Source organism: Gymnoscopelus braueri, assembly GCF_963280865.1.
Source record: "Gymnoscopelus braueri genome assembly, chromosome: 22".
Classification (NCBI taxonomy): domain Eukaryota; kingdom Metazoa; phylum Chordata; class Actinopteri; order Myctophiformes; family Myctophidae; genus Gymnoscopelus; species Gymnoscopelus braueri.
Genome location: NC_137624.1, coordinates 37,449,298 through 37,461,115, shown reverse-complemented (window position 1 = coordinate 37,461,115; position 11,818 = coordinate 37,449,298). Strand labels below are relative to the sequence as shown.

The 11,818-nt window shown below is 40.8% G+C and overlaps 1 protein-coding gene across 1 annotated transcript in view; it reads right to left on the bottom strand.

Annotated features, from left to right (window-relative positions):
- Positions 1–5,503: 5,503 nt before the first annotated feature.
- The window catches only part of wdr36 (WD repeat domain 36), a 33,698-nt gene continuing 27,383 nt past the window's right edge, over positions 5,504–11,818 (bottom strand). The window contains exons 15-23 of the mRNA XM_080419298.1: positions 11,546–11,654; positions 10,571–10,650; positions 9,988–10,095; positions 9,511–9,608; positions 8,714–8,856; positions 7,513–7,626; positions 7,291–7,372; positions 6,942–7,129; positions 5,504–5,869 (exon numbers count right to left, since the gene is read on the bottom strand). Of these exons, the coding sequence (XP_080275424.1) occupies positions 5,720–5,869; positions 6,942–7,129; positions 7,291–7,372; positions 7,513–7,626; positions 8,714–8,856; positions 9,511–9,608; positions 9,988–10,095; positions 10,571–10,650; positions 11,546–11,654 (1,072 nt within the window). The 3' untranslated portion in view covers positions 5,504–5,719. The remainder of the gene's footprint in view (positions 5,870–6,941; positions 7,130–7,290; positions 7,373–7,512; positions 7,627–8,713; positions 8,857–9,510; positions 9,609–9,987; positions 10,096–10,570; positions 10,651–11,545; positions 11,655–11,818) is intronic.

Below are 11,818 nucleotides of genomic sequence, written 5' to 3'. Positions count from 1 at the left end.
GTGTCGAAGTGTCCTTGAGCAAGACACTGAACCCCTAACTGCTCGTGATGAGCAGGTTGGTGTCTTGCATGGTTTCCTCCGCCATCGTGTGTGAATGGGTGAATGTGGACTACAATGCAAAGCGCTTTGGAGAAAAGCGCTATAGGCCTATAAATGCAGTCCATTTACTAATGATAATAATAATCGAACTATAAATGACGCAAATCTGCGACTGTGCGTGGGTGTGCACGGAAGTCGGTCAGATCAGCGGATCTCCAAAAAAAATCGATAAAACCGCAAATCCCCATATATGGAGTATGCTGATGTTATCAATATGACGCCATAGAATGGCCTAGACTCCATATTTGGGCATGTCTGTCTTCCATATATGGGCATAAAAGGACATAGACAGACAGACAGATACATAAATCTCCATAGCCCATGGGGATAAAAGGGACACAAACAGACAGAGTGGTACAACAGGTATTGCATAACTGGGTGGGGCATGCATTTCCAAATTGCATCGTTCTCAAGTAGGCCAGTGCCCACCGGTCTAGTAACAATAATAGGCTCTAATGTATGTGTGTGTGTGTGTGTGTGTGTGTGTGTGTGTGTGTGTGTGTGTGTGTGTGTGTTGTGTGTGTGTGTGTGTGTGTGTGTGTGTGTGTGTGTGTGTAATATTTGCTATTCTGAAAGGACCACAGTACGTACTACCTACTGATGAGCTGAGTACGATGGACCATAATGGTATAGTAGTCCTACTGTTAAAAATCGTATTAATAAAGTATTCAATCAATCAAACAATGCATTGTTGGAAATGCATCTATTATATAAAAATAGCTATGTTTTCTTTAAAGTTTTTTTTGGGGTAAATGTCTGAAATAAGGTTAACACAGGATTAAGGCTACATAAGATACATTTGTAAACACTCATGAATCTTGAAATCTAAAAAGTATGTTGCCAAAAGTATTCAAACCGTTTGACTTCGGCAAACCTCAATTTGAGGTTGAGGAGAAGTTGAGAACACATTAGCCTGTATACAGTAACAGTATATCAATACACTGCTTAGTTATATGAAATCATTGTGGAGTCACTGCAATGAACGTGGGCGACACAGAAGCTGCCTTGGCCTACGTGATAGTGTCTTAAAAGAGCACTTCTTCTCCCATGTTCAACCGTATCTTCATAATTGGTCCTTACTAATGTTCATTATAAGATGGTACCATTTCTGTCTTCTCCCTCTGTGTCTCATTGGTGGGCTACAGTACAGAAACCAACCTGCCTACCAATTACATCATTGATATAGGGATTCCAACCTAATAGAAATGTCAGCCTTTCTGTTCCTGGAAAGTTAGCATGCTGGAATAGAAGCCATTGTTCTTGAATATTCTTTTTTTTTTAAAGTTTGAAATCTGTTTGAAATGACCAAACCTGCCTACCGATAATGTCATTGGTAGGCAGGTTTCTGAACTGAAAATGTCATAGACTGACTGATCAAAGCTTTGGCTGCATGTTATAACTATGTTATTCATTTTACATCAATTTGGACAGATGTGAGGGCTGCTGTGTTTCCAGTCTGCCCATGTACAACAGAATTGACACAAGGAATCATCAATCAGCATCATAGCCGGTGAATTGAATACACATGGACCATAATGGAAACAAGCCCTTAGGGCTTTTTGTGTTATCCTTTTAGCACCGTATAATCGTGCCACTGTACTATTTACAAAATGTTAATACAGTATTCAATCGATCGATCAAAAAGCCCTTCTCCCCCATTGCGCCATACCTTTTCATACACACCGACAGAAAGATGGGAGGTAGGGTAGTAGCGCTCTACTGAATGCACCTTCCTATTTCCCTATTCATTCTGCATGTACCAGTAGCAGCAATTTTAGTACAGCATTATATATGGGTCATAATTATTATATTCTACATATAATAATCATAATAATATAGAACAATAGCACCACCTGGTGTCCGAATACATTTTTCTTTATTTTATTTTTAGATCATCAGAAATGTTTTAACAAATAACAAAGACTGGCGGTAGGAGTCTGCCACACCAACATCACACTGCACAAACGTGTAAGATCATGTGACGAATAAAACCTCTTCTTTGAATTGCACTAAAAGCAATGAGTTTGAATTAGTAGCAGAAACAGGTTAATACCTATGTGTGTGTGTGTGTGGCCTTCAAATCTAGTCCTACATTGCACTGATCAGAGCAATGGTCACTGAGCTACGGCAATTTGAAGTGTTAAACATTGCTGTAACACTGCTGTAGAGCCCTGCATGCGTGCAATTTAGGTTTTTTTGGTATGACTATTGTCATGGCAGAGCCCTGAACAGCACATTAGGTTTGTGCCAAGTTTGGTGCGGATAGGAGCAACAATGTGGCTATGGCCCTCGGGGTCGCCTGACGGGGCCAAGTTTTGGCCAAGGTTTGGTGTGGATCGGTGCGCCTCGTGAGTCCGGATGTTACGTTTGTGACAAAGGCAATCTTAACATAGGATAATAAAACATTAATACAATAAAATGAAAATAATACAAATGATAATACAATAGCATATAATACAACAATAAATGAAAAAAAAAAATCAACAACCTACACACATACTACACACCAATGACAAACAATAGTACTCAAGTCTATACATTTTATTGCTCAGAAGCTCTTTCTTGTAGTAATGTCACTAAATTCCAGTTTCCTTAACAATTTACTATCATGTCCAAAGAAGTAGTATAAGACATATTTAGGCATGAGCCGTCTTAAAGTTGGGCAAGATTGATATGAGCAAAAAATATGTCTGTTTTGTCCCCGGAACAATTTTTGTTATCTGGGAGGGATTGGATATATTGCTAAAGAATCCAAAGCATTGGTCAATTTCTTGATATCCTTGATATGTTCTAATTCCGCTCCAAGACTATCGACAATTACAGTGAACACATTCACGGAAAATCTTACTTTCCTGGACATATTTTGTTGACCATCAGGCTGCTTTGTGTGCCGCCTCACTCTCTCTTCAAAATCAGTTTTGTCACGACTGGTTTACAGGTGTAAGTGGGTAAAAAATGTTTTGTAAAAGCTCAGGTGTTATTCTGTTTGGCATGTCAACACAACACATGCGAGAGACACTTGGTGACATGCCTTCAGCTTTGGCTTTAAACAGCTGATAGTGATCACGGAGGTCAGCAACACTCGGAATAATAATGTCACTATTTTTTAACAATTTACAAATTTCACAATTAATGTTCGTTTCACTTTGGCATTAACTTGTTGAACAAGTCACTCTCGCTACACTCGTTTATGGCTGGAGGTGGATGTTTTGTGACATTGTGGGCGGCAGTGGCTCGGGGGTAGAGTGGCCGGGTAGAGTGAACTGGAGTGAACTGGAAACCACAAGGTTCCCAGTTCGATCCCGGGCTGGGGGGCTCCCCCAGAGTTAGTGTCGAAGTGTCCTTGAGCAAGACGCTGAACCCCTAATTGCTCCTGATGAGCAGGTTGGTGCCTTGCATGGTTTCCTCCGCCATCGGCGTGTGAATGGGTGAATGTAATGCACAATCTATGTAAAGCGCTTTGGATAAAAGCGCTATATAAATGCACCATTTACAATTTTTTTACCATTGTGCATGTATTTGCACAATGGTAGGAGTTGTAATTGGTTGACTTTTTAGGGTACGGATATAGTACATACAGTACATAGTACATAATGTACAAACCCTGTTCTAGGCCATGCAGATTAAACTATAATTGTTTATATACTGTACCTGTTCCTATTTTTTATATGCCGTTTGTTTTCCACCTGCACAAGAAGCATTTCTGCCTTCCATAGAGCCACCTATCCATTGCAATTTGTTCCAACTGATCATGCACTTTACGTACAGTATATTGGACTTTGTACATTTCACTGCCTTCCTGCTATTTGACTTGTTCCGTGTTACTTTCTTCTCTATTCTCTACTTCCCTATTCTAATCTCTTCCTGTAACTGCAATGATACAGGAAGAGATTAAAAAAAATAATGTCACCCACTTTCACGCCTGTAATCGTGTGAAGTGACAACAAAGTTGATTATGATTATGATTAACCCTTTAAAACCGGGAACGCATCTGTGTCATTTTAGATTTATTTGGCTATTAAAAAATAGCAGATCTACAAGCGCATAGCGCGGCACAGAGTGCCGCGCTATGAGCTTGTAGATCTGCTATTTTTGAAAAATCGTGAACATTTGTGCAAATCTTTGAATATATACATTTTTAAAGCGAACATTTGTAACTCAAATCTTTGCTTTTCTGGGGGTCTTAAAGGGTTAACTTACATTTTTAAACTGCTGCACACAGCTCCAAAATGTGCATAAGAATGCAGTGTTCGACCACTTCATTATGTCTCAGAGAGCAATATGCAGCCTTATTATGCGTTGACAGGTTTGGGGTATATCGTCCTCGCTTATTGCCATGGAGAGACCATTTTCGTCATTAATGCATACTGCTTTGGCTGCCGACGCGTGATCGCCACTGCGTGTCCGAGACACTCGAGTGTCTCTATACAATTAGTTTCATTAGGTTGGAGATTGTTTGTCAGTAGGCTATCTGCCACCGTGATGGTGATCAGGAGAAGAAAATTATAAAAGACTTGCATGAATGAAAAGACCTCTTCATGCTGCAAATGCTAATTGGAAGAAATTCCAAGAAGTGCTCCTCAATGGCACCTTCAGGGGAAAGACGTTATCTCATAATCACAGTTAGCCGCTCTATGTTGCATAATGTTATTGGTTGGCACAAACATAAACGAGGGCAACAGGATGGAAAAGCCTGCCGGACAGGACAGGCCTCCTAAAGCCTTGGGCCCCTGGGCTGAAGCCCCATCGGCCCAATGCGTTAATTAGGGCCTGCACACGAGGGATGGGACCATATGAAATTTACATGTCACGATTATTGTGGCAAAGATAATTGCGATTAACGATACAACCGCATTAATCAAAATATGCTTAAAACTTAAAATGGCACTTTTGTTGTTAACCACTTGAATCCTCAGTATCCCTATTCTGGGGGGAACGTTCGGCAAAAATAGCCGATCTACAAGCTCGCAACACGTTGCAGTTCTGTACTTCTGTGAAGTAAGTGCGTACCAAATTTGCTCTTTTATCAAGTATACCGTAGCGTAGAGGGTTGAAGTGGCACTGAATTTGCAGCTCAACAAAAGCGAATTCATCCTAGTGTATGACTGAGGACAATTTCGTGATGAATTAAAATCTCAGCGATACGATAATGTTTTTATCACAATAAACGATAATAACGATTCCGGTCCCATCCCTAATGCACACGCAGTCCACACTACTGTTCTCTATTCTACTGCCTTCCATCCTGGTCCACTTTGATCTATTGTATTCTATTAAAAAAAAAAATCTACTCTGTTTAATACTATTCTACTCCATGAGTCCATGTATGAAAATCAAATCAATTTGTTCTATTCTTTATTCTATTGTGTCTCATTCTAACTCCTTCAAATCAGGCATCAAATCAATCTGTTCAACATGAAAAACTTTATTGAATATCTCACGGCTGACAAACTGCAGTTTTTCTTTTCAAATATCAGGTATGAGAGCTTATTTCTATAGTTGTACGGTTTATATACACGGATATATAAATGTGTATTTGTGTTTATCCTTGTACTTTCCAGTACATCCATGTATATTCATGAGTATTTGTGCATATTATTCATGTGCATTGTATTACTGTTTACAGCAAAGCCGTCTTGCTGTACGCTAACACACACAGGCTCTTGTTGAACGCCATCTGCAGCTCCCCCCAGGTTTCCTCCAATCGGGTGGACAGGCGGCTGAGTGTCGCCATGGCGACCGTGTCCACAGCGATCTGCCTTAGGTGGAGCTAAGAGAGAGAGAGAGAGAGAGAGAGCGAGCGAGAGACATTGGTTTATAATGGAGAGATAGAGGCACTGGTTTACAGTGGAGAGGCGTATTGGTTTATACCAGTGGTTCTCAAAGTGGGGTCCGGGGACCCCCAGGGGTCCTTGAGGGGGTTTAACCCATTAAGACCTGGAACGCATCTGTGTCACTTTAGATGTCTTTGGCTATTCAAAAATAGCAGATATACAAGCTCATAGCGCGGCACGGCTATGAGCTTGTAGATCTGCTATTTTTGAAAAATCGTGAACATTTTTTTTTTTTTTTTTCAAAAATCTGTTAGGATTTAAAAAACATTTTAAGAATCGCCTCAGGTCTTAAAGGGTTAAGGAGGTCCCCAGCTAAATGACCGTTAACTCTAAGAGTGTAAGGATGAGAAGAAGAAAGTCTGCACACTGTTCTCAAGCTCCAAAAGAACGTACTTTTTATTTATGCAACGTTTCAACCTTCTAGGTCTTCATCAGGCAAATATGCCTGATGAAGACCTAGAAGGTCGAAACGTTGCATAAATAAAAAGTACCTGGCCTAAATGCAGGCGTGGGCTGTGCACACAATTCTCTCCGTTAACTCTGAGAGTGTACAAATGTAACCAAATTGACCCGTCTCAGAGTTATGGGGGTCTGTGGCCTAACACAATACCCAACTGGGGGTCCTTGAAATGAAAAGGTTGGAGAACAACTGGTTTATACAATTTGAGGAATCTCCGTTTGCGTATCGTATGTGTATCTCTTTCTCGTTTTTGCCCCTTTCCCTTTTCTCCTAATTTAGTATTTATACTAATTCCCAAATTCTAGACCCCCTCCTCCTCACAGTTCAACACCCCTGCTGAGAGGCGCCCTATCAACCGTAGGAGTCGCTGGTGCAAAGACAAGATCTACAAGCTCACAACGCGTCGCGTTGTGAGCTTGCAGATCTGCTATTTTCAAACAGCCGATGTATATGTTAAAGTGCTCGTGTGGGCCCATAGTCGCTTCATTTGGGCTGTTTTTTCCTAGACCTGGTCGCTTGTTTCTCTCGCAGAATCTGGCAACACTGACCTTGAGGAATAGAGCCAGATACGCCTGGGCCAGGTCAAAGTCCCGCCTCCCCTGCAGCATGCTGTCAATCATCTTCATGAAGGCCAATAGGACACCGGCGTCTGCGCCCATCTCCGGGGACAGACCGCGGAGCTCCGTCTCTATCGCTGAGGGCCCCATCTGCTTCAGCAACGTGATCGGCTCACTGTCTGAATAGCATATAGTGGATTAAAAGGGCATTAATAATGACTATAATATGAGTACTGCCAGGTAAACTAATATTACCATAATGACTATAATATGAGTACTTCCAGGTAACAAAACATATTACCATAATGACCATAATATGAGAACTACCAAGAGGTCTTACAAATATCTGTCTGGTGAGCGTCTTCCAGCGCCAAGTAGAAAGGAGACTTCCGAGCCAGAACACCCAGGCTCAAAACCTTGGACTGGGAATACAATAAACAAAAACCATCATTATTATCATAATGATATATTATTAATAGTAGTAGTTCTAGTAACAGCAGTAGTAGTTTTAATGGTAGCAGTAACATTAGTATTAGTACCAGCAGCAGTAATGGTACTATACCTGCGTATCAGTGCCCGTAGGAACAGTAAACTGTGGTAGCAATCCAGGGATGGTCGGCAGGAAGAAGGGAGCGGACTGTGGAACCTTCGGAGGTTCTTTGGGTTTGTTCCGCCTCTGGAAGAAGAGAGGAAGTCATTAGTGTGAGTGTGTGTGAGTGTGAGTATGTGTGTGTGTGTGTGTGTGTGTGTGTGTGTGTGTGTGAGTATGTGTGTGTGTGTGTGTGTGTGTGTGTGTGTGTGTGTGTGTGTGTGTGTGTGTGTGTGTGAGTGAGAGAAATCCCATGCACACACTGTACCTAACAAAAGGCCTTGTTGCTGCAATGTCAAGGCCACAAATTCTGTACGCTTGTATAATGGGGATCTAACAAAACACTTCTAAGAACAGCGTGACTTTCCTGTGAATCTCTTGACGTCAGATTGATTATGTCATATTGATGATTATTTATGCGCTCAGTTCATACAGAGAAATGCTATACATAATTGGTTCTCAAAGTGGGGTCCAGGGACCCCCAAGGGTTCCTTGAAGTGGTTCCAGGGGGTCCTCGGCAAAAATGACTTGGTGTAGCATCACAATCAGTTTAACCAATTTAACCCTATTTTATACTACGGCTATTCAAAAATAGTTTATGTACAATTAAACTTTTGTCCGGGTAGCTCAGTCAGCAGAGCACTCGCCTGGCTGATATCGACAATAAGCATCTCCGACCAACTTACTTACTTACAGACTTACTTTGAAAAACCTTGACAAAATGTGAAAAAATCTATAATAATTTAGAATTCTTTAACCCATTAAGACTGGGAACGCATCTGTGACATTTTAAGATTTCTTTGGATATTAAAAAATAGCAGATATACAAGCTCGTGCCGCGCTATGAGCTTGTAGATCTGCTATTTTTTTGAAAATCTTTGAATACATTTTTTTCTTTTGTAACTTTCTTTTTTTGGTAACTCAAATCTTTGCTTCTGGCGGGGGTCCAAGGAACAATATATTTTGAGATGGGGGTCCGCGGCCAAATACATATCATTTTGGGTGGTCCTTGACATGAAAAAAGTTTGAGAACCACATTTTGTAGAATCGGCCTCAGGTCTTAATGGGTTAATAATAAAAATATTTGCTTCTGCGGGTCCTCTGGCACAACGTACGCAGGCCAAATACATATACATTTGGGACGAACCACTGCTATATATCATAATAACATTACCTTGATAACATCTAAGCTCAGCAGGCTCTTCCACCTGGACTCGGGTAGCAGTGATAAAGTTACCAGCTTGGCATCCAGCTGTTGGGGCGATTCGTAGTCCTGCAGCTCAGACAGCTCCTCGATGTCCTCATCTAGCTCCTCACCTGGGTGGGTTGAACCAATTGGCTTTTATTTTACCTTTATTATTAATCAATGCTGGCATTACTAGTACTACTGGTTTTCTATCCCCGTACTACTGATTTTCTATCCTACCAGGACCTCTAGCATGTGCTTGTTTTCTATCCTACCAGGACTGTCAGTACTGCTGGTTTTCTATCCAACAAAGACTTCTAGTACTGCTAGATTATATATAGCGGGTTTATATCCTACCGGGAGAAGCCTAGTACTGAGTTTTTTATTTCTATTTTTATTATCATAACTGGCTGGACAGCTGTTAATAAGTGACCTCGGAAGCTAGTTTGTTCTTAGGTAGACTTCCCTGTTCTTAGATGGGGGTTAGACTTTCCCAGTGATGGGATAGATGGGCAACCAATCAGAGCAACATTTGAAGATGCTGCTTTGATAGATAAGGGGTTCAGGACAAGTAGGGGTGCAACAGTTAAAACCAAACGTGCAGATATACACCAGTAGCAAGCTGTAAATGATATTTAATCTCACTCCCGTTTCTAACCTACCAGGACCTCTAGTGCTGATTTTATTTAGTTTTTTCATCCTACCATGACCCCTACTGCTGCTGTTGTTTTTTTTTATTATCCTACCAGGACCTCTAGTACGGCTGCTTTCAGAAAGACAGTTACCTTGGCTAGGACAGGTTCCAGGTAGCATTACAGATGTAGGTTCATAGTCCGCTGGTAGAGGGCGCAGTGATACCATGGTGCAGAGACTCTTATTGGACCTGCAATAAACAATTATTTTTTATCATCATCAGAAATAGTATTATTACCATCTATATTGGTTATAATATAGATGGTTTAAGCATTTTCTTAGCTGGTTTTACCTCTAGGCTTTATGCCCCCATGTTTTAAATTGTTTTGTTTCAGTTTCTTAGTTGTCGTTTTCTTTTATTGGTGTGATGTTTCTGTTTTTATGCAATTGCCTTCTGTAGCACTTTGAGATTTCTTGCAAATGTAAAGTGCGTTATAAATAAAATCCATTATTATTATTATTATTATTAGATGGTAATAATCATGACTATTCAAATAAAGTAGGTCAATGCAATAAGCTGTGACCCAATAGCAACTAATTGTGATCACCGCTACCCATTTGGCTCTCACCAGAGGTACACCCCCAGGTTGTCAACGTGCGCAGTGGCCAGGTAGTCACCCGTGGGCGACATGGACACGCACACCGGCGCTGATGTCACCAAGAAACAGTCGACGAGGCTATGGCAAACACAGAAGGAACCGATGTTGAAAATGCTCATATCAAATAGTCTAAATAAATGTCATAAATAAATGAATGATGATGCTGATAACAATAACAACAACAAACACTACTAGCTCTACTAAACTTAAATCGAATTCAATTTAACTCCGACTGAACCGAAACTTAAAGAGATAGTTCACCCAATTCTATCGATTAGTCACCCCATGGAGAAGGAGAAGGAAGGAGACACTTTGCGTCTCCTACCGGAACCGCTGCCGGTCATTAAATGATTGGCTTAGGAATGCGACAAAATCGAAATAATATCCATGAATTCAAGTCTCCATTGGGTGACAAATCGATAGAATCGATCATTTTGGTGCGTGAACTATCCCTTTAGCTCAACTTTTAATCAGATCTAACTTTCTACTTAAAACTAAGGGATGAAGTTAGTGTTTAGATGAAGTCAATTGAACGGAAGGTTCCATTTGTTACCATCCTGAGGGCAGGTCCCACGTTCTGATGGTACAGTCCATTGCTGCCGAGATCAACCAGCGACCGTCTGGACTGAACGTCTAGAATGGATGCAAGGAAGGAAGGAAGGAAGGAAGAGAAAACACAACTATATCACATAAACTGATACCTTTCAAAAGCCTAATGCATACTACACCAGAACAGGGCGGAATTTGTTGGGTTTGGAAGGGCTTCCCGACCCAAAAACAACGGTGGACAGACAAATGTAATTTCATACATCTGTGTCCTAGAAGCCAGACCCGGCCCACTTCCACTCGCACCCATTAAAACCTGGAACGCATCTGGGTAACCACTTAAACCTTTATTTTATACTTTGGTTGTTCAAAGAGAGCAGATATACAAGCTCAGAGCACAGCACAGAGTGCCACGCTATGAGCTTGTAGATCTACCATTTTTGAAAAATCGGGAAATAATGTGTGCAAATCATGGAATATATATATTTTTTAAAGTGAACATTTTTAACTAAAATCTTGGCTTCTGGGGGGGTCCGTGGAACAATTTTTTTTGAGATGGGGGTCCGCGGCCAAATACATATCATTTTGGGCGGTCCTTGACATGAAAAAGTTTGAGAACCACTGATTATAGCAACATTCTTTCCAAAAAAAAACTGTTAGGATTTAGAAGACATTGTAGAAAGATTTAAAAACATTATATTCAAAGATTTGCGCCAATTTTCCCGATTAAAAAATAAATAAATAAGATCTACAAGCTCGTAGCGTGGCACCACGCTATGAGCTTGTAGATCTGCTATTTTTGAATAGCCCAAAGTATGGGTTAAATAGCCCGCCCCCAATCAGATGGAGTGAGCAGCATTGTGACTGATCAGCTGACCAGGAATTGGCGCACCTTACGAGTTGTCTGCCTGAACTAGCTCTGCAGGCTTCACATCATTAGTAGTAGTAGTAGTAGTAGTAGTAGTAATAGTATAGTACTCACCATATCATTAATCTGTCCTCTGTGTCCGGGGAATCTCCTGACAATGCGTTTGGTCTCTAAATCCAGGACGTTTATGGTGAAGTCATCCAGCGCTACACCTAGCATGTTGCTGAGACGACATTACAATTCATTCATTAACAATCCGCTATAAAAATCAATACCAGTAGATTACCGTATATTTTATATCATTTCACTTTTCAAAATGTTGTCAAATGTTTCCAGATTCACCGAATGATGTCATGCATTGTTTCATATATTCTAGTTGTAAGATGT